At 40.4% G+C, this 23,532-nt stretch overlaps 1 protein-coding gene across 2 annotated transcripts in view; it reads left to right on the forward strand.

Annotated features, from left to right (window-relative positions):
- The window catches only part of Corin (corin, serine peptidase), a 208,662-nt gene that overhangs the window by 62,158 nt on the left and 122,972 nt on the right, over positions 1-23,532 (forward strand). For both annotated transcript variants that reach the window (XM_087582498.1, NM_182473.2), the window contains 1 exon segment: positions 3,598-3,805. In XM_087582498.1, the coding sequence (XP_087438624.1) occupies positions 3,598-3,805 (208 nt within the window).

Genomic DNA, 23,532 nt, shown 5'->3' on the forward strand with positions numbered 1-23,532 from the left:
TTTTACTCTTGCTCTGCATTTAAAATACTCACATTCAGATGAATTCTGACTCTCCCTAATTCCTGAGTCCCGGATTTCTGACAAAACAGCGCTTATAATTTGCAAGCTACAAGGGAAATTTCTACAGAAGACCAACCTTTAGTCTCTAAGTCTGGCACTAGAATCCTAGTGTCTAAATCAATGAGATAGGATCAGGGACAAACCCAATCTCATCTAGAAAACTGCTCTGTTGGGCTGTGGAGGCAAAACTCCCGAATCATGAGCATAGCTGCCAGGTGCACAGTGCTCTCACAGTTTAGCGTTCTCTTGAGTGGAAGCTCTCTGTTAGTCAGTGCACACTCTGACAGCTGTTACTGGTTCATGGCTAACAGAAACAGTGCTTTAGAATGAAGGCCCCAGTGAGACTCAACATTTCACTAGGAACACATTTGAGCCTGAGCTAGTTTTCTTCCTTCGTGATCCAATTTTCTGTTCCCCTTCCCAGATTTGTACTTGATGAAACTTCTTCAATACGAAATACACTAATCAATTAACGATGTCTATAAGGAACACTAAGGCCAATTATGTCCTCTGTATTTTGTATGTGCTTGAGTGCGTCAATCCTGACCTCTAATTTCCATGAGACTCACTACTAAGTTGGCAGGAAAGAAAAATAGCTTGTCCCCACCCTGTGAAAAGCAAGTTTGATGTTGTAGTAGCTTAAATGAGACCCCTTTCAAAAGGCTGGTCCACATCCCCACAGAGAAACGACTTTTCATGGTGCACAGCATGTAATTGGCTTAGGAAATCAATTTCTGCTGGGGAGAATGGGTACATATACAATACGTGTTTCAAAGACAATGGATTATTCTAGGAAGAAGTCATATTTGACCCACATGTTGAAGCAGGAGGGACAATACGCAATAGACACCATTGTGTGCATGTGAAAGAGTTGAAGTTAATATCCTTAGAACATAATTCCCTTTTATATTTGTTGGCCATGAGTGGATTCTTAGCTAGGTCTGTTGAGTGTTCTTGCCCAACCTTAAGTTTTATAATCTTCTCTTGTCACTTGTGATTATAAAGCAGTCTCCATGGTCATTGTACCAGCCAGCACTGTCCTTGTGTGCTTCTGTAAGTCACCTTTTAATCTTTCTGTCTGCCTATTGTCTATCTACCCATTATCATTCTAAGTACATATGTATGGACGCTGTGCCTTCTTCATTTGTAATGAGAAAATTTGTGCTATAGTGTTAGGCTTGACTTTTTGATGAAATGGTGCTTTGGAAAATTAGTTAGGGATATAAGAAATTGTTCTTTATGTCTACGTAAATTATTTGAGATTTTTAAAGATTTATAGTCATAATTCATCACTACCATAGAATTCTGCAGAGAGTACCACCAACACAAAGGTCCTTACTAGATGTGACCCCACACTACCTCCAGAGCGTCCAGAAACATGAGGCAAAGTAGACTTCTCTCTTTGTAACATACTCTATGGTATGCTGGTATCAGCAACAGGAGATGGTCTGACAGATACACCGACATTGTTACATATTCTTTTTAGCTGTTTCCTCCCTTAGGACATTAGTAATTAGTTTTTGGAAACTGCTTTTAATATATTAACTCTGATGCGCCTCCAGGTAGAAGCTACTCAGAAGTCTAGAAGTTGGTCTTCATGGCTGTCCTGGAAGGACGGTGTTAGTCTTCTGAAATTGAGTTTCCTCAGACTGGGTTGTGGAAGGGAGATAGCTGTGGCCCAGGAGATATGGTTGCTTCTTCTGGTTCTCAGCACCAAGCTGGTTCTCAACAAATGATGAGTGTCTAGATTTCCTCTAAGTCATTTCATCTTTTGATGGAGAAACATTTACTGTCAGCTCGTTCACAGGAACTTCACCAGAGCTTCGTGCACACAGAGGTGGTTCTGTCTTCCTGTTCTTCCAACCTGCAGTGGTTTGTTTTCCACATTAAAGTGTTTAACTTTCATCCCAAGTAGCTTGAGTGACATATTCATGAAACCTGTCCAGAATGTCCCATCTCAGCTCTGTGTGTGTGTGTGTGTGTGTGTGTGTTTCTATTCTAGTATCTATTGGAACATTTCCTTGTTCTGCCAGTTCTTCATTCTCATTTTGTAGTTTGAAGATAAGGAGGCGCATGAAAGTGTCACGGCTTTCACTTCTTTGTCATGTTTACATTGAGGTTCTGTGTACAGAGACATCTACTTCCAGCTGCCTTCAAAAATGGAAACCGCATTGTACCACTGCGCTCAGCACGGTTGAGTGGTCAGTGAATATCCTCTAAAAATGGACGGTGGTATCTTTTGAAGAAGTATAGGGGTCTTTGATCAGATAACTACAGTCTGTTCATTTCAGGGAAGGGTTTCTGATAGGTGTTCAGAGTAACTGGAAGAAGAGTAGGATGAGAAGTGTGCTTAGAAGGAAATAGGAGGGAATTCAAAGTAGACTCCGAGCTGTGTCTGAAAGAGTGGGTGGCTCCACTAGGGGACATTCATCTTCTGTTACAGATGGAAGGCTGGCTTTGGTCATCTTACTAAACTGCAGGCTTCTCTGTCAACACCAGTTTTGTTAATGTGAATTTAACCTTATGTGTTGAGAGAACATTATCATAATTTCTCTGGAAATGATATAGTACCCAGCAGAGATATTCCTGTTTTTGCTGAAATTCCCCTCCTATTTTTTCCTCCATTAAAAGCGACTTAATAGCTTCACTATATTTCTGAAGCTTGTGAATTTTGTTTTTTGAAAATATTAGCTTGCATAAATAACAACTTCAAATTAGTTTAAAGCACTAAATGGTTATTAAACCAAGACAAGAGGATAGAATAAAATGAAAAATAAAGTCTCTCAAAATTCCATTATAGGAACCCATGTCAATATTTTGATTTATGTTAGAGTAAGCAGGCAAGTTCTTGAGGTGGTAGAATTGTGTGGGTCATGAATGAGACAGTGCCTAGCAGGACTGTGAAACAAAGCAAGGTCGGAGGTCCAGAGATGACTGGGAAGTGTGCTGTACGCTGCACATAGACCCGTGTATCATTGTATGTATTTGGTGGACTGATTTCTTTCATAAAGTGCTGATTTTACTTATTAGTTTATGCCCACCATTCCATATGATTAAACACTCTTCCAAAGCATTTCACAGATCCTAGAATTAAGTATTCTATTGTCTAGAGTCACATATTTAAATCCATCTCCACTGTTGAAGGCTTGGGTTTCTATCTTTGAAAAGTAGTAAACTAAGTATGATCTATGTACACACATTGACATCCATAACCAGGATTGTTTTCTTATGATAAGTTCCTTTAAGTGGCTTTGGGATGTCACAGGATGTGGGTATTTAAATACCCTCATGCATCCTTCCCAGGTAGGTGTTCTGCAGCAGTTCCCTACGAGAGAATTTTCTACACCTGTTCCCCCTTCAAAAATATCACTAAGCCGATTTCACTGTTGTACCCACATATACCTATGTGTATAATTGACTGTATGATAGTATAGGGACATATGACGTATTACAAGATCACTAAGCTATCATGTCACGTAAGCATATTGACACAGATTTCTTATTCGACTTCTAACTATGAGTGTCTCCACTTCCCAGGCACCTGCGTGAACATCACTCACAGACAGTGTCAAATTCTGCCCTACCACAGCACGCTGGCACCCCTCTTGCCAATTGTCAAAAATATGGACACGGAGAAGTTCCTCAAGTTCTTCACGTACCTCCATCGCCTCGGTTGCTATCAACACATCCTGCTCTTTGGCTGTAGCCTCGCCTTCCCCAAGTGCATTGTTGATGGCGATGACAGGTATTTTGGAATCGTATCATTCAAAGATAAGAGCCCAGTTATTTTAGAGACAAGTGTCCAAGAGGAACAAATCATCCCGTTACTAACTCTTCTCTTTATTGCTTTCAAGGGGGAGAAGGGACCTGCATCTGTCATAGTTAATTGCAAGTCTCTGTATTTAGAAAATCCAGATTCGTTTTTTACGGGGAGAAATTATTCATATTTTGATAATGCTGTCTGGGGACACTTGATTGCTGTTTCCGTGAGGGTCTGACAGGGTGAAAGTGTACTCAATGGTATAGCTGAAATGTTTGTTAGTGAGGCTTTTTATGGAGGTGTGTGGGGCAGAGGGAGGGGAGAGAACAATTAGTAATAAGAAGTACCAAGCTCTCGTGATGAGAAGGTGTAGTTCTACTGCCACAGGCTTAAAGAGAAGAAAAGGCTCGAAGCAATTGGATACCTATAGCTAAGAGTGAGGGGAAGGGATGAATACCTCAACTCTCTTCTCCAGTCATCCAGCAGGGGCACCACAACATCCAGTACAATGGGTGAAATCCAGAATCTCATTAAATATCATAAGCCAAGAAATCCAAAAACCTTATTTAAATTATTATGAGTGGCATTCTGAATGGTTCTTCTCATCAGCATGGAGATCTAGTGCTGGGTTAGGGAGTAGATGTGGAGGGGCAAACAGAAACTATTAAAGAAGATAAAAATAATTTTCAATAACAGTTGATCAACTCAAATAGAGTCATGGTTATTTGAAGCATTGCGTGTATTTGGACAATTTCAAAACACATGCTAGTACCTATTCACATGTAATAACGTGAATTATTTCCTGGATTGAAATGTTAGGAACTTTTCAGAGTGGTAATCCGGGTATGACTCCATCCCATGTTGTCTGCGACAGTTTAAGCAGTGTGTAAAGTACCCTAAGCACCAGGGAAGCACCTGTCACCTTCGAATAGAGGTGGAACAGAAGCAGTAGAGGCTGAGCTGTGCAGAACTCGGTGAAACTTGAATTATCAGGGAATCAGGTACAGTGGGTGACTTCGTGGTACACACAGAAGGAGAAGGTGGACTTGATCTTTCCCACGGGTTAAAATGTGAGACTCCTGTGTGGGCTGTGGTTGGGAGTCAGTGGCACAGTGTGCTTGCCTCTCACACGGAGAGCCCTGCACAACAGAAACAATTGAAGATGGCCACCAAGAGATGCTTTATTTTCCCAGACTGTGGCAACACAGTTGGTGGTTGTATTGGTTTTCTTGGGTTGCTTTAACAACTTGCCACCTGCTGGGTGGCTTAAACAACAGAAATGTCTTCCCCCATAGTTCCGAAGGCTGAAAGTCTGGGTGTCTGTAGGCCATCTGGTTCCCAGAACTCTATGGGGAGAATCCATTTCCCTTTTGCCCGTTTTCTATTATTTCTACCCCTTTGCCTTGTTTCCATGTTCCTCCAGTTTTGTCTCTGCCATCACGGACCATTTCCTCACTGTTGACATCTCTCACTCTTCTGTCTCCCATAAGAACACTGTGTCATTGGAGTCAGGGCTCACCTACACAATCTAGGATAAGAGCTCACGTCTAGACTTGTAAATGTATCCCACAAAGATCCTGTGTCCAGTGAGGTGATTCCCAGTTCTAGAGATTCAGATGTGGACCTCTCATTTTGAAGCAGTGGTTGGGAAAGCAGGCTGAAGGAGCTGTATGTCATGAACTCCTTGTCCATAAAAGAGAAATAATAGTTATACTTATGTTATATAATTAATGTGAGGATGTAATGACACGTGAGGCTTGGGACTCTGCCTGGCCCTTATAAAGAGCTCAATAAATGCTAACGATAACTATGAAGTGGTGATTTGTGAAGTACAAGCAGAATTAATGAAGTAGAGACCACAAAAGTATACTTCGTATATATTATATATACACATATAACATATACATATATATGTGTGTGTGTATATACATATATATACACATATAACATATACATATATGATATATGTGTGTGTATATACATATATATACATATATATCCATACACACACACACACACACACACACACACACACACACACACACACATATATATATATATATATATATATATATATGCCATGTGTGAAGGATTGCCAAAAAATAAGCAAATGAAGCAAAGTTAGATAAAATATCAAAGGTTTTTGGAATTAGATTCTCATTCTGTTTCTGTTTCATTTCCAAAAAATTCACTTGGGTATATTTTTTGATTAACTCCACTGTGGGCTCATGCCTGCACGCAGAAAGAAAGTGAAAGGCAGTGTGTTTAGAGTCCTGGAAGCACCTGGTCCACCGTGATGAACCTCTTTATTCTCACTCAGCTCTGCTTGAGTAAGCACTTTTGAGCTGCCCACAGTTTCCAGGGCTCTCTCAGTTAAATTGGTTTTCCCCCTGACCTGATTTATCCTTTGATAACTGTACCAGTGTGAGCATTTTCCATTTTCTGTTATAATGAGTAATAATTTACAGTTACTTTTCTAGCCTTCTTTGGGGACTGATCCTATTTTTGTTATTACATTTAGTTTTCTAATTGGACTTGTAGGCCACGCTTCCTGCTGTCCTTTAGTGTGTGGATGGGAACTGCAGCCTAATTCAATTAGCAGAGCAAGTTCGGCAAAGTACATGCATTGTAGAAAACCATTATAAGGTCAAACATATTTTTCTCATGTTTCACTATTTTGTATCATCTATTATAGGCCATATGATTCAAATAAAGAAAAAGTGTTTGTTTTCCAGCCCAGAAAAAAATAGCTACTTAATAACAATTACATTTTAATTTTGAAAGATTATAGCGGGATGTATAAACAGTATAGTTTTTAACTTGATTCTCTTGAGACCACAGTTACTGTTTAATTACATTGTATGTTGAAACAATGGGGTTTAGTCTCCTTTAGTTTGAACTGTGCTTGCTTTGACCAAATGCGGATGGATGTACTGCAACAGGGACTATTTGAAAGGCCAGGGAACATATGGATTCAGTGGAGGAGCATATCATCTAAAAGTATAAACCCTGATAAACCGTTGGAATGGCTCTAAAGTACATAGATTAGAATGTATTGCTTAAAAATATCAAGTAGATAGCAAGAAAATGTTCGTTAGTGTTAGATGTAGATGAAATGTTTGATACAAGAAGTGCCTGCCAAGTCTTTATGTGCTTTTGATAGGTAACTGTCACCTTTTTCTTTTTTAATCTCCTTCAAACAAAACAAATTTTTAGCCTTGATGGGTGTTAATTTGGCTTGGAATATCAGTTTTGACTTAGCTTCCAGAAGGTTGTCTGGGAACCTTTCTAACTTCTCATGACCTCACTCAAATCTTCTACCACTTTGCAGGGAGAGTCTTTACCTGTGAATGGATGAGTTAAAGTAAGAAAAGTGATATATTGACTATTGATCCTTCTCCCTAGGAGTATTGATCTGTGGCTGGGCTTTAACAGAATTACTCAGGGCAAGGAAATAAAATGTGTTTATGTGGAAAGATGACTAGAGATTAAAGAGTGTATCTCAAAATTATGACATCTGTATATTTTAATATAACTATTCAATTCTAATTTTCCAAATGCAATCAAAGGTGAGACAAAAGAATTTTTAAGACATAAAATCCTCAGTAAGATAAATTGTATCTAAGTCTAACAGAAAGGATGGAGTCTATAAAGTGATCACGTGGGCAGGACTTAGTAGGATAAAAATGTATCTCAAATGTAGGGCCATTTCCTGTTAGTAGTCTAAATTCCTGTAGGTTTGTGTTGGAGAGTAAATATGAACTTCCTCAAATGGACTGTATGTGTGTGTGTGTGTGTGTGTGTGTGTGTGTGTGTGTGTGTGTGTGTGTAGTCTTGCTTGCTTGTGGAGACCAGAGAGGTCAACCTCAGTATTATTTCTCAGGAACCAGCTGTCTTGTTTTCTGAGATTGTCATTGTTTGGAACTTGCAGAGTAGACAGGCTGACCCATCAGTGAGCTCCAGATACTGTCCTGCCTTCACTCCTCAGTGCTGGGCTTGCAAGCACATGGCACCTTGCCCACCTTTTTAAAACCCAAGTTCTATGAACTGAGCTCGGGTTCTTGTGCTTCTGTGGCAAGCACTTCACCGACTGAGCTATTTCCCCAGTCTAGACGAGAACTAACTTTTTAAGTGTAACAATTTTTAGTAATATAAAGTTATACAAATTTAAGAAAGTCGACCCTTGCTGAGACTAACCCCCAAAGTTACCACAGTTCTGATCGTGCCTCCCACTTTCTTACAACTTACAGAAGGTGTTCATGCATGGTCTACCCTGTCTAGCAGATGAATTCCTCCTAAATAGTGGGTCTTGTTATGGACGGAGTGTGTGGATTTCTGGGCCGATATCAACGTGATCCTGTGTTTAGAGATGCCAGATTTCTACTGTCCCCTCCTCTTTCCACTTCCTGACGCACTGTCCTCTAACTGCCACGTGGGTCAGTTAATCATTTAAGAACAGATTGACCAGGACTCCATCCTTGTGGGCTTTCTGTGAGATTTAGATTCCAAGCTACACTCCACGCCCCAGCTTTTGAAGCCCTCGCCTCTCTAGCGTTGTGGACCCAGCCTCACCTTTAATGACCTTCCTTTCCATTTCTCAAACAAACAAACAAACAAACAAACAAAAAACAAAGCAAAACCCTGAAAAGTTCTTTTGAGCAGCCTTGTGTGCAATGCGGTTCCCTTTGTCCAGAGGTCTCTCCTCTCCCATCACCGCCTTAGCTTCCGGGTCCCGGGCCTAGCGAAGCCTTCCTCCTCTGAACACCACAAGTTTCCATTTGTCTTTTCACGGCAGCCTAGTGATGCCCCTTGTTTTCACCATATGTTACCCGTTCTTAATGTACCCCCCCTCCCCCAAAGAAACCCACTAGGTTTTGTATAAGGAAAAGAAGGAAGGAGACATTTGCAGAGTGGCTGAATTTATGTGTTTGTGATTGTGATGGATTCACTTGTTGATTTCCAAACTCATCAAGTTGAATGCGTTGATTATGTAGAGCCTTTTACATGTCAGACACACTTTTCTGACATCTTGATGGATAGGTACCAAGATTTCTTGTTTGAACCTCATCATATTACAAAGTAAGCCTGAGATGGCTCCAGGACGTGGTCACAACGGTAAGCGGTAGGGATGGTTTTTGAAAATCCACATTCTTTGGGTTCGGTCCCCAGCTCCGAAAAAAAGAAAAAAAATCCACATTCCTTGCTACAGAGAGCTACAAAGCTTTTAAAAACAGTTTCTATGATTTGCAAGCCTGGTGCTGTCACAACATTTTTGAGTTAAACTTTCCTAATAATGTTTAGTTAAATAGTAACACACTTGCTCAGTATATACTTCCTATGAGACTTCCTATGTGGCAGTGCAATGTCAAAGCACAGCCTGTGACAGTCACCTGTGTACATGCAGCCCTGACGTTGTGCTAAATTCTGAATGTGTAATAGAAATGAAAACATTTTTTGGAGAATTCATTAAACATATAAAATCCTATAAAATTACGTTATAATTCCCTAGAAAATAATTGTACACTGTTATTTTATCCTACTAAAGACTTTATATCTTAAAAGCCTTATTGTGTCACCTTTGACTGCATTTGCAAAATTAGTTATATTATAATCAAGTTATAACATAATAGTACATATTGTTATAATATAACAACGTATAGGTCACTGGCCAAAGAAAGTAGACGCTAATCCTGTTAGTAGCTAAGTATTCAGAGTTGTTTGCAGGTTACTTACCAGGGTGCACCCTAACTTGGAAGCAGCGGTCTAACCTCGTACCCACCTGTCAGCAGTGTGCAGTTGGCCAAGCATGGTACATGTCCCTTTAATGCCAGACAACATTGGTGAGCTATTATGCCTAAAATGCCAACTTAGGTGAGACTCTGTCTGATGACTCAAAATGGTCCAAAGTGTAGGTAATTTACAGTTGAATAATTCAGGTTGCTTTTTTTTTTATTATTTTACCAGATTGTAAAACTGGAGAATCAGGCCAGCCAAAATCTTTCTGAAAATGTCTTTTCATGTTGCTGCCAGTGTCTGGGACATTCATACCCAGTTTAGTGGGGGAGTTCACTCACTTTTCTCTCCAACAGTTCTGGGTATCAACTGTATATAACTACAACATAGAGATAGTACTTGTGATTGACCCTTACCGTTGGTGCCATTTGATGATACACAAAATTAGAAAGTTGCAAAGGAATGCCACAGTTGCAAGTTGCTCTTTTGTGTGTGTTTATGTCTTACCCTGTGGGTCTTGGAAAGTGTGACAAATTCTAAAGATAACCAGTGTCCCATCAGTGAGCAGGCCTTTTTTTTTTTTTTGGTACTCTTTCAGGAGCTGTTTTGTGACTTTGTATTATTCCTGATGGCTTAAATCAACATGTCTTGACCGTTTGGCATTTCTTGGAGTTTTTCCTCTCCTAAGAGTGAAACCCCAAGGTTGTCAAATAAACAAGATAATCCATCTATGAGTTGTATCTGCTTTACTGACATTTTCCTATTACGTGGGAAGGATGTTAAAACTGAATGGCATGTGGAGATTTTGCAGTTGTGGGGGAAAGGGGGTCTGCAGGGCACAAAAGGTTTGCATCCTTGTCCAGATCACTTAGATGGGGAGAGGACACTGTGGTCATGGGTCTCCTTCCACATTTGCTACTGATAGTTTTATTCCCAGGGGCACCTAAGCCATCCTTTGTGCATTTTAATAATTTATACAACAGCTACTTGTGGTGTCCCCTCTTGTATACTAGGGAGACACTGCAAAGACAATGCAGGAACCATAGATAGTCAATAGATTGACTGTAGAGTTTATATTGTATTGGTGGGAGATAACTTTCTAACAAGGGAAGGGAAGGAGGATATGAGGAGAGAGGCTATGTGAGGAGGGCCCAGGAGGAAGAGGGGCTGCAGTCAGGATGTGAAGTGAATAAATGAATTAATTAATGAAAAAATAGCAAATAAATCAATAGGTGATCAGCTTAATGCGACAGGGACAGGCATGAAAACGGTCTTAATATTCAGATTATTTCTTATTCTGGCTCAAGATGCCCACAAGAGTAACTTTTGCTTGAGTGGAAATCATGACACTTTCCTTCCACGGACGGTGGATTTTGCTTCCATCCAAACTATGTTCTTCTGAAGCGGTCCCCCTGAGATGAACAAACAGCACCCCTCAAAACCTGCAGTGGCTGCATTTGCTGATTCCAAGTTATAAAGTCTCCTACCAGATGTTAATAATAGTTGAAGCATCTACTCGACATGCCATCGTGTTTCCTCCCTCCACAAGTATTTGTTGCGCCCCAGTTGGATGTGAGGCATGCAGCTGTGTGCTGCTAATCTTCATTTACTCCTTCATAGTCAGCTGCCACATGCCTTGCACCAGCTCTCCCCTAGACACTGTTTTAGCAATGACCACACTTGGGCTCTTAGTTGGGTTCATGCCAGGGGAGTCACCAGTAGATCAGGATGCAGGATGGGAAGGTCACATAATAGCCACCTCTCACGGTCACCTCATATTCCTCTCTGCCAACTTGCACACATATATGAAAGAACCTGGCTCCCAAGTAGCAGCCTTCCCTAGATGGCTCTTCCTAAGTTCCAGCAATTACTCCTTTCGTCTTTAAACTTAGGTGTTAATAACTCCTGTCCCCACCCTACTGCGCTAACCCTTGTTGGTACTAGGAAACACTGCTTTCGTCAATAGTTTTTTTGTGGAAAACTATGCCAAGCTCTAACTTTAATGGGTCGTCTTTTCCATGCTAGAGCCATGATTATTACAAATAAAGATGAGATAATCAAAGTCCTAGCTGTTAGAGTTCCAGACGAAAGAGGGTAAAGAATATGCTGACAGGAATATGCTGACTCCTTCTGTTGTCTCTTTCCTGATGGGAGACCATGGAAGAGCATCCTTCACTCGCTTACTCTTCATCCCTATGCCTAGATCAGGTAGAGACCAAGTAAGCATTCTGTCTCTCTCTTCTATGACGTGTAAGGTTTCTTCAGTCACTTGAGGTGCTGTTGGATCCTCACAGTGACGCCAGGTAGCCTGTGGCCTTGCTCTTTCTAGCAGTGAGGCATTCATATTCTTTTTTTTTTTTTTTTTTGGAGCTGGGGACCGAACCCAGGGCCTTGTGCTTCCTAGGCAAGCGCTCTACCACTGAGCTAAATCCCCAACCCCCGAGGCATTCATATTCTTGCATCATGCTGGTTCGTATGTGAAAGGGTATCACCTAGGTAAAAATTTTAGGGCCAGTATTTGGTCCTGAGATCTCCTTTTTAAGTTTTAAGTTTTAAGTTTTCTCGTAACAGAAAAGGAGAAAATGATCTCGCAAGACTCTTTAGACATGAACAGTGTCTTCATGACTGGGGAAGGGTCACAGTTTTGGGAGATGTCCAACTCTGACTCTGTGAATGTTGCTGCTTGCTGAACAATTCAGTTTAAAAAGGGAAAAAGTAGGATTGTGTTAAAAATGACTGTTGAAGACTCAGCCATAAATAGCACACTGAACTCAGTATCATGATTTTTGCAAAGCGATGCGCCAAGAAAAGCTGTGTCATCACCAATAGCTGGGTTATGCATTAGCCACTCCCGATGGTGTAAAACAACTCATGTGGAAGTAGGAACACTGCAGTTACTTAGCTGACTCCTCTGCTCTAGCGTCTCACAGGGTGTATTAATGTGTTGGCTAGAGCTGAGGTCTTATCTGAAGGCTTGTCTGGGGAAGGATCCATTTCTAAGTTCACGAGTCATTAGATGAGCTTCCTTTTCTCAAGGGCTGTTGGAAAATGAATCAAACCAACCATGGGGGTCTTCTTAATATGTATGGAAATTCACTTTGCCAAAGTCAGCAAGGAAGAAAAGGGTGGGGAAGTGTAAATGAGACAGAATCATACTCATATATAGATCAATAATGCAGTGTCATCCTATTAGTTTCTGTGGTTAGAAGTAAGTTAAAAGAACACAGTCAAGACAGGGGCTTCCTCGGGCAGGAGCTGTAGAAGGCAGAGAGGATGGGTAATGTTTTAAGTTCTCCCAGCCACAAATCATAATCTCCAACACCCACAAAAGGAGTGTTGAATCTAAAGCTCTCCTAGTATTTCAGCACAGTTTATTAAAAATACAATTTGACAGCTGTGATATGAGCTCTTGGCCATATTTAAACAGCATTTGGCTCAAAGACATTGTACTACTGTTAATTTCTTATTTTTTTAACTATTGTTAAATGAAATGATTGTTTTTAGGGAATCCAAAGAAAAGTACCCACAAGGTACCCAGTGGGCGTGGGGGTGGTCGTAACCAAGAGGCTTCTTCAGCTGTGAACCTTGTCAACTACAACAATGACCAGTGTGGAAAGACATGTCCATGCAATAGTGGCAAGAGTGCTATGGGGGTAACCAGCTGTTTCTGACTGAATTTAAGGGCTGATCCATAGCATGAAACATGTGCTTCCAATTGTAAATCTGGCTACGAATTCTTAGTTAGGGAATCTCACAGGTCCCAGGAGTGAACCTACCATTATTATTCTTTGCAGTGGGCATAATATAACCATTATATTTATAATATAAGATACTCTAACTTTGTATCTTTCTATCCAATAATTAGTACAGCTTTTAGACTCCATCAGAGAAATTTCTTTAGGCGGCAGATGATGGCTAGTGTCGAAACTCACAACTCATCAAAGGGCAGAGAAGGAAATGAGTGGTCATGGCTTAATCAAGGATGGATCATCTGTAATCTATCACTGGACCATCTGTAATCTATCACACACACCTGGCCAGGGCTCAGGGACCATTTTGTAAAAGGGGGCAGAGAGATTGTAAAAATCAGAAGTCAGAAAGGACCAGAACAAGACAGTGTCTTCTGGACTTAATGCAATCACTGTAGTCGTGAGCCCACATAGCAGCTGTGGCTACCCACACAAGACCAACATTCTAGCATAGGGTGTTAAGGGGATTCTTAAGATCTTACCTCTGAGGATCTGTGAACAGTTGATGTCTTTGGGGGAAGGAAGAGTCAATTTTCCTTAATTGGTCTATAGTAGGTCAAGCACACTCTAGTGGATGGTCCCAAATTCAGGACAGTACAAATTGGGCTTAATAGCATATTAAAAACAAAAGGACACAAAACTGGTGGTTAGGAGGTGATGGTGAATCTGGTAGGCATTAGGGGGAGAAATAAAGGATAAATTTGGTCATATTGCATGATGGTGGTGTTGGTTACATAAAATTCTCAAAGAATTTATATGAAATATTTTTTTAAAGTTGCTCAACTTGACAGAAAAAAATATGATTTATAACTCATAAAAGCTCTCTGGCCATGTACGTTTATTTGGATATCTCTAGCTATTTAACACATTTACGTTCATGATGATCGTCAAAATTTTCTAGATAAACATTTATATACTTTTAGATGTATCGTAATGAAATTTCCTGGAAATAAACTCAGTAATGAAATTATAGATTAAATGAACAACATGTTTTGTAGATTAATGATTGAAAAACATCCTTCCCAGTAAAAATACTGCAAGTCCTTCTTGCTGTGTGGTCACGTGCTTCCAAATTAATCAAATATGTCGATGATGAGTACTTGGAGAGGTACCTCAGAACTCTCTGCCTTCCCTTGAAATGCATCAGGGACTTTTTTCACACCTCACCAAATGTACTTCACACGTCAATTAAGAACAACCACCCTTTCTAAAATAGCCATCCTGATAGTCAAAGTGGTCCTTCCCTTTTGCCAAGCGCTGTTTTTCAGTTTCCAGTGTGTTGTTGCTTGGATATAGATCCTTATATTCCAAAATAGTGTAGCCTGTCTCACCACGGGGTTCCATGTGATGAAAAGCAAAACACATCCGCCCTTCAAAGGCAGCGGAATTTCAGGCAAAACAAGAACAAATGGCTCCCCATTTGCTCACGGTTTGCAAGGACTCGCAGTTATTAATATTCCACCCCCAGCTCACATAACCCCACCCAGCAATGCAAGACTCATGGGTCTCGGTTGGTTACACCTCCTAGGAGACTGATTTAGAAACACTCTAGACATTTTCCTAGGCACTAATTTTAGAACAGATGGTCTAATGGTATTTTAGTATTTCTATATATCCCCAGCTCAAGCCTGGGGGAAAAACTGTCTGTTATTTCTTGCAGGTCAGCAAGACTGCTGAGGTTATCTTGGCCTCAGTGCTCCTCGGAGAAATACTACTCTTAGAATGAATTTTAATTTGCAAAATGTTCATAATAAGAGAGTTATGGAAAATAGACTAAACCCAAGCTCTTCCAAATCCCTCACTTTAAGTGGGGAAACTGAGTCTTGGCCTGAATGAAGTTCTGGCTCAAGGTCAGATAGTAGCAGAGTATCCGCGGGAGGATCTAGAGTGGGGACCTAGGGAAATGAGTATGGTAGAGGGTAAAAGTCCATGACAGTCAGTTTCTAAGTTAAAGTCTTAACTTCAGGGCATGAAAAAAAGACATGGATGGCCCTGGCATAAGAAGCTTCAGAACTAAAGAAAGTCTCCAAAGACACTGGGGAGACTTGTCCACTCTTAACTCTACAGTATGTGGTGGTCTGAATGAGAATGGCTGAAATATGTTCATGTGTTTAAATACTTAGTCTCCAGTTGGTGGAACAGTTTGAGAAGGATTAGGAGGTATGGCCTTGTTGGAGGAGGTGTGTTAATGAGGGCAGGCTTTGAGATTTCAAAAGCCCACACCTCTTCCAGATAGCTCTCTCTCTGCCTCCTGCTTGTTGACCAAGATGTGAGCTCTCATCTGTTCCAGGTACCATGCCTTTGCTCTAACATCATGGACTCTAACCTTTTGAAATTAAGACCCCCAAGTTAATTGTTTTCTTGTATATATTGCCTTGGTCATGAGTTTTATCATAGCAATAGAAGCACTAAGATGTTTGAATGGCTACCAGGGCCAATTCATTTTTATGTATGTTCTCAACTTGTTCAAATGCAAGACTTATTTTCCTATACCTTCACTATCAAATTTAGTTATATATTAATGTAAACAGATTTTTCATCATCTTTTTTTATTATTTTTATCAGTTTATTCTTTCATATATCACATCCAGATCACAGTTATCTCTCCTTCCCAGTCCTTCCCCTTTGTCCCCTCCCCATCCATTCCTCCTGTTTCCCTTTAGAAAAGAACAGGCCTCCCTGGGTTATCAACCAAACATAGCATATCAAGTTTCAATAAAACTGGGTACCTAGCATCATATAAAGTCTGGATAAAACAACTCAGTAGGAGGACAAGGGTCCCAAAAGCAGGCAAAAAAGAAAAACCAGCAAAAGTTCCCTCTTCCTCTGCTAGGAGTTCCAAAACAAACAAACAAACAAACAAACCCACAAAGCTATATAATTATAACACATATGCAGAGGGCCTCGATCAGACCCATGCAGGTTCTGTGAGCCCCTATGAGCCCAGGTTTGTGGGTTTTAAACAGATTATTTTAAAAGATAATCTTTTAAAAAGAGTTATTTATTTTATTTATATGAATACGCTGTAGCTGTCAGACACACCAGAAAAGGACATCGGATCCCAGATAGTTGTGAGCCACCATGTGATTGCTAGGAATTGAACTCAGGACCTCTGGAAGAGCAGTCAGTGCTCTTAACTGCTGAGCCATCTCTCCAGCCCTTAAAAGATAATTTTAATACAACTTTTGTTTCTTTATTGTTTTGTAGAGACAGTGTTTCTCTATATAGTCCTGGCTGTTCTGGAATATTCTGTATAGATCAGGTTGGCCTTGAACTCACAGAGATTTGCCTGCCTTTTCCTCCCGAGGGCTGGAATTAAAGATATGTTGCCACCACTGCCAAGTTTTAGTTCAACTTTTAAAGGTAAAAAGAAAATTTTTTTATTAGAATGTCATTGTCAAGGGAGGCCTGACTAGTGATACAGGCATGAAACACTAGCTGCTTGCAGGCTGATGCAGGCTGATCACAAGTTCAGGATCTGTTAGTTCAAGGCCAGCATAGGCAACTTATTGAGATCTTGTCTCAAAATAATGACAGGGAATGGGAAATCTAGGCTCAGCAGCATGGATAGTGCCCTGAGTATGGCCCCATCACAACCACACAATGAAAGTATTGAGAATTTCTTTTCTTTTTTTTTTTTTAACTTGAGTATTTCTTATTTACATTTCGAGTGTTATTCCCTTTCCCAGTTTCCGGGCAAACATCCCCCTAATCCCTCCCCCTCCCCTTCTCTATGGGTGTTCCCCTCCCCATCCTCCCCTCATTGCCGCCCTCCCCCCAACAATCACGTTCACTGGGGGTTCAGCCTTAGCAGGACCAAGGGCTTCCCTTTCCACGGGTGATCTTACTAGGATATTCATTGCTACCTATGAGGTCAGAGTCCAGGGTCAGTCCATGTATAGTCTCTAGGTAGTGGCTTAGTCCCTGGAAGCTCTGGTTGCTTGGCATTGTTGTTCATAAGGGGTCTCGAGCCCCTTCAAGCTCTTCCAGTTCTTTTTATGATTCCTTCAACGGGGGTCCTATTCTCAGTTCAGTGGTTTGCTGCTGGCATTCGCCTCTGTATTTGCTGTATTCTGGCTGTGTCTCTCAGGAGAGATCTACATCCGGTTCCTGTCGGCCTGCACTTCTTTGCTTCATCCATCTTGTCTAATTGGGGGGCTGTATATGTATGGGCCACATGTGGGTCAGGCTCTGAATGGGTGTTCCTTCTGTCTCTGTTTTAATCTTTGCCTCTCTATTCCCTGCCAAGGGTATTCTTGTTCCCCTTATAAAGAAGGAGTGAAGCATTCACATTTTGATCATCCGTCTTGAGTTTCATGTGTTCTATGCATTTGGGCTAATAGCCACTTATCAATGAGTTCATACCATGTGTGTTTCTCTGTGATTGGGTTACCTCACTCAGGATGATATTTTCCAGTTCCAACCATTTGTCTATGAATTTCATAAAGGCATTGTTTTTGATAGCTGAGTAATATTCCATTGTGTAGATGTACCACATTTTCTGTATCCATTCCTCTGTTGAAGGGCATCTGGGTACTTTCCAGCTTCTGGCTATTATAAATAAGGCTGCTATGAACATAGTGGAACACGTGTCTTTTTTATATGTTGGGGCATCTTTTGGGTATATGCCCAAGAGAGGTATAGCTGGATCCTCAGATAGTTCAATGTCCAATTTTCTGAGGAACCTCCAGACTGATTTCCAGAATGGTTGTACCAGTCTGCAATCCCACCAAAATGGAGGAGTGTTCCTCTTTCTCCACATCCTCACCAGCATCTGCTGTCACCTGAGTTTTTGATCTTAGCCATTCTCACTGGTGTGAGGTGAAATCTCAGGGTTGTTTTGATTTGCATTTCCCTTATGACTAAAGATGTTAAACATTTCTTTAGGTGTTTCTCAGTCATTCGGCATTCCTCAGCTGTGAATTCTTTGTTTAGTTCTGAACCCCATTTTTTTTTGGTTCTTTTTTTCGGAGCTGGGGACCGAACCCAGGGCCTTGCGCTTCCTAGGTAAGCGCTCTACCACTGAGCTAAATCCCCAGCCCCCTGAACCCCATTTTTAATGGGGTTACTTGTCTCCCTGTGGTCTAACTTCTTGAGTTCTTTGTATATTTTGGATATAAGGCCTCTATCAGTTGTAGGATTGGTAAAGATCTTTTCCCAATCTGTTGGTTGCCATTTTGTCCTAACCACAGTGTCCTTTGCCTTACAGAAGCTTTGCAGTTTTATGAGATCCCATTTGTCGATTCTTGATCTTAGAGCATAAGCCATTGGTGTTTTGTTCAGGAAATTTTTTCTAGTGCCCATGTGTTCGAGATGCTGCCCTAGTTTTTCTTCTATTAGTTTGAGTGTGTCTGGTTTGATGTGGAGGTCCTTGATCCACTTGGACTTAAGATTTGTACAGGGTGATAAGCATGGATCGATCTGCATTCTTCTACATGTTGCCCTCCAGTTGAACCAGCACCATTTGCTGAAAATGCTATCTTTTTTCCATTGGATGGTTTTGGCTCCTTTGTCAAAAATCAAGTGACCATAGGTGTGTGGGTTCATTTCTGGGTCTTCAGTTCTATTCCATTGGTCTATCTGTCTGTCTCTGTACCAATACCATGCAGTTTTTATCACTATTGCTCTGTAATACTGCTTGAGTTCAGGGATAGTGATTCCTCCTGAAGTCCTTCTATTGTTAAGGATAGTTTTAGCAATCCTGGGTTTTTTGTTATTCCAGATGAATTTGCAAATTGTTCTGTCTAACTCTTTGAAGAATTGGATTGGTATTTTGATGGGGATTGCATTGAATCTATAGATCGCTTTTGGTAAAATGGCCATTTTTACTATATTAATCCTGCCAATCCATGAGCATGGGAGATCTTTCCATCTTCTGAGGTCTTCTTCAATTTCTTTCTTCAGAGTCTTGAAGTTCTTATTGTACAGATCTTTTACTTGATTGGTTAAAGTCACACCGAGGTACTTTATATTGTTTGGGTCTATTATGAAGGGTGTCATTTCCCTAATTTCTTTCTCGGCTTGTTTCTCTTTTGTGTAGAGGAAGGCTACTGATTTATTTGAGTTAATTTTATACCCAGCCACTTGGCTGAAGTTGTTTATCAGCTTTAGTAGTTCTCTGGTAGAACTGTTGGGATCACTTAAATATACTATCATATCATCTGCAAATAGTGATAATTTGACTTCTTCTTTTCCAATCTGTATCCCCTTGATTTCCTTTTGTTGTCTGATTGCTCTGGCTAGAACTTCAAGAACTATATTGAATAAGTAGGGAGAGAGTGGGAAGCCTTATCTAGTCCCTGTTTTTTACTGGGATTGCTTCAAGTTTCTCTCCATTTAGTTTAATGTTAGCAACGGATTTGCTGTATATGGCTTTTACTATGTTTAGGTATGGGCCTTGAATTCCTATTCTTTCCAGGACTTTTATCATGAAGGGGTGTTGAATTTTGTCAAATGCTTTCTCAGCATCTAATTAAATGATCGTGTGGTTTTGTTCTTTCAGTTTGTTTATATAATGGATCACGTTGATGGTTTTCCGTATATTAAACCATCCCTGCATGCCTGGGATGAAGCCTACTTGATCATGGTGGATGATTGTTTTGATGTGCTCTTGGATTCGGTTTGCCAGAATTTTATTGAGTATTTTTGCGTCGATATTCATAAGGGAAATTGGTCTGAAGTTCTCTTTCTTTGTTGTGTCTTTGTGTGGTTTAGGTATAAGAGTAATTGTGGCTTCATAGAAGGTATTCGGTAGTGCTCCATCTGTTTCAATTTTGTGGAATAGTTTGGATAGTATTGGTATGAGGTCTTCTATGAAGATCTGATAGAATTCTGCACTAAACCCGTCTGGACCTGGGCTCTTTTTGGTTGGGAGACCTTTAATGACTGCTTCTATTTCCTTAGGAGTTATGGGGTTGTTTAACTGGTTTATCTGTTCCTGATTTAACTTCGGTACCTGGTATCTGTCTAGGAAATTGTCCATTTCCTGCAGATTTTCAAGTTTTGTTGAATATAGGCTTTTATAGTAAGATCTGATGATTTTTTGAATTTCCTCTGAATCTGTAGTTATGTCTCCCTTTTCATTTCTGATTTTGTTAATTTGGAAACACTCTCTGTGTCCTCTCGTTAGTCTGGCTAAGGGTTTATCTATCTTGTTGATTTTCTCAAAGAACCAACTTTTGGTTCTGTTGATTCTTTCTATGGTCCTTTTTGTTTCTACTTGGCTGATTTCAGTTCTGAGTTTGATTATTTCCTGTCTTCTACTCCTCCTAGGTGTATTTGCTTCTTTTTGTTCTAGAGCTTTTAGATGTGCTGTCAAGCTGCTGACATATGCTCTCTCCTGTTTCTTTCTGCAGGCACTCAGAGCTATGAGTTTTCCTCTTAGCACAGCTTTCATTGTGTCCCATAAGTTTGGGTATGTTGTACCTTCATTTTCATTAAATTCTAAGAAGTCTTTAGTTTCTTTCTTTATTTCTTTTTGACCAGGTTATCATTGAGTAGAGCATTGTTCAACTTCCACGTATATGTGGGCGTTCTTCCCTTATTGTTATTGAAGACCAGCTTTAGGCCGTGGTGGTCCGATAGCACGCATGGGATTATTTCTATCTTTCTGTACCTGTTGAGGCCCCTTTTTTGACCAATTATATGGTCAATTTTGGAGAAAGTACCATGAGGAGCTGAGAAGAAGGTATATCCTTTTGCTTTAGGTTAGAATGCTCTATAAATATCTGTTAAGTCCATTTGGTTCATGACTTCTCTTAGTCTGTCTATGTCTCTGTTTAATTTCTGTTTCCATGATCTGTCCATTGATGAGAGTGGGGTGTTGAAATCTCCTACTATTATTGTATGAGGTGCAGTGTGTGTTTTGAACTTTAGTAAGGTTTCTTTTATGTATGTAGGTGCCCTTGTATTTGGGGCATAGATATTTAGGATTGAGAGTTCATCGTGGTGGATTTTTCCTTTGATGAATATGAAGTGTCCTTCCTTATCTTTTTTGATGACTTATTGTTGAAAATTGATTTTGTTTGATATTAGAATGGCTACTCCATCTTGCTTCTTCCGACCATTTGCTTAGAAAGTTATTTTTCAGCCTTTCACTCTGAGGTAGTGTCTGTCTTTGTCTCTGAGGCGTGTTTCCTGTAGGCAGCAGAATGCAGGGTCCTCATTGCGTATCCAGTTTGTTAATCTATGTCTTTTTATTGGGGAGTTGAGACCATTGATGTTGATAGATATTAAGGAATAGTGATTATTGCTTCCTGTTATATTCATATTTGGATGTGAGGTTATGTTTGTGTGCTTTTCTTCTCTTTGTTTTGTTGCCAAGACGATTAGTTTCTTGCTTTTTCTAGGGTATAGCTTGCCTCCTTATGTTGGGCTTTACCATTTATTATCCTTTGTAGTGCTGGATTTGTAGAAAGATATTGTGTAAATTTGGTTTTGTCATGGAATATCTTGGTTTCTCCATCTATGTTAATTGAGAGTTTTGCAGGATACAGTACCCTGGGCTGGCATTTGTGTTCTCTTGGGGTCTGTATGACATCTGTCCAGGATCTTCTGGCTTTCATATTCTCTGGCAAAAAGTCTGGTGTGATTCTGATAGGTCTGCCTTTATATGTTACTTGACCTTTTTCCCTTACTGCTTTTAATATTCTTTCTTTATTTTGTGCATTTGGTGTTTTGACTATTATGTGTTGGGAGGTGTTACTTTTCTGGTCCAATCTATTTGGAGTTCTGTAGGCTTCTTGTATGCCTATGGGTATCTCTTTTTTTAGGTTAGGGAAGTTTTCTTCTATGATTTTGTTGAAGATATTTACTGGTCCTTTGAGCTGGGAGTCTTCACTCTCCTCTATACCTGTTATCCTTAGGTTTGATCTTCTCATTGAGTCCTGGATTGCCTGTATGTTTTGGACCTGTATGTTTGGACTTTACATTATCTTTGACAGTTGAGTCGATGATTTCTATGGAATCTTCTCCTCCTGAGTTTCTCTCTTCTACCTCTTGTATTCTGTTGGTGATGCTTGTATCTACGGCTCCTTGTCTCTTCCTTTGGTTTTCTATATCCAGGGTTGTTTCCATGTGTTCTTTCTTGATTGCTTCTATTTCCATTTTTAATTCCTTCAACTGTTTGATTGTGTTTTCCTGGAATTCTTTCAGGGATTTTTGTGATTCCTCTCTGTAGGCTTCTACTTGTTTATTTATGTTTTCCTGTGTTTCTCTAAGGGAGTTCTTCATGTCTTTCTTGAAGTCCTCCAGCAGCATCATGATCAAATATGATTTTGAAACTAGATCTTGCTTTTCTGGTGTGTTTGGATATTCTGTGTTTACTTTGGTGGGAGAATTGGGCTCTGATGATGCCATGTAGTCTTGGTTTCTGTTGTTTGGGTTCCTGCGCTTGCCTCTCACCATCAGATTATCTCTAGTGTTACTTTGTTCTGCTATTTCTGACAGTGGCTAGACTGTCCTATAAGCCTGTGTGTCAGAAGTGCTGTAGACCTGTTTTCCTGTTTTCTTTCAGCCAGTTAAGGGAACAGAGTGTTCTGCTTTCGGGTGTGTAGTTTTTCCTCTCTACAGGCCTTCAGCTGTTCCTGTGGGCCTGTGTCTTGAGTTCACTAGGCAGGTCGCTTGGAGCAGGAAGGTTTGTCTTGCCTGTGGTCCCAAGGCTCAAGTTTGCTCGTGGGGTGTTGCTTATGAGGTCTCCGAGGAGGCAGCAACCATCGAGAATTTCTTATACATAAGGATCTGTCCTGGAAGGCTCTCAAGGATTCTGACAGATCAGGCTAGATGGAAGGTCACATCATGTTTCTGTGGAACAAATGGTGTATGGTATACAAGCTTGTTTGATCAAGGGGATTGTGAAGTCCACTTATTATACATGAATAGACATTGTTAGAAGATATATAGATGAAGGCCCGGAAGCTCATACACCTACTTCCCCTTCCTCCTTTGCTATTGTGAAGCTGGTAGTAAGAAGCATGTGACACTTGAGTCTTTCCCAGAATCTTAATGGGCCTATGCTTCCCAGAAAAGGTTTATGGCAGACCCAGTATTGTACAATTCTGTAATATCAACATTTGATATAGTTGTTTTGACGGGGCTCAAGCAAAGTTTCCATTTCAGAAAACATCTCCAGTTTTCTGCACGTCCTTTGAGATGCCCTTGGTGGAGATGGACAGGGATGTAAGGTACAGCCTATAGCTGTGTGGCAGAGAAAGCCACTTGGCTTTGAGAGGA

This window comes from Rattus norvegicus, chromosome 14 (genome assembly GCF_021556685.1).
Source record: "Rattus norvegicus strain SHRSP/BbbUtx chromosome 14, alternate assembly SHRSP_T2T, whole genome shotgun sequence".
NCBI classification, from domain to species: domain Eukaryota; kingdom Metazoa; phylum Chordata; class Mammalia; order Rodentia; family Muridae; genus Rattus; species Rattus norvegicus.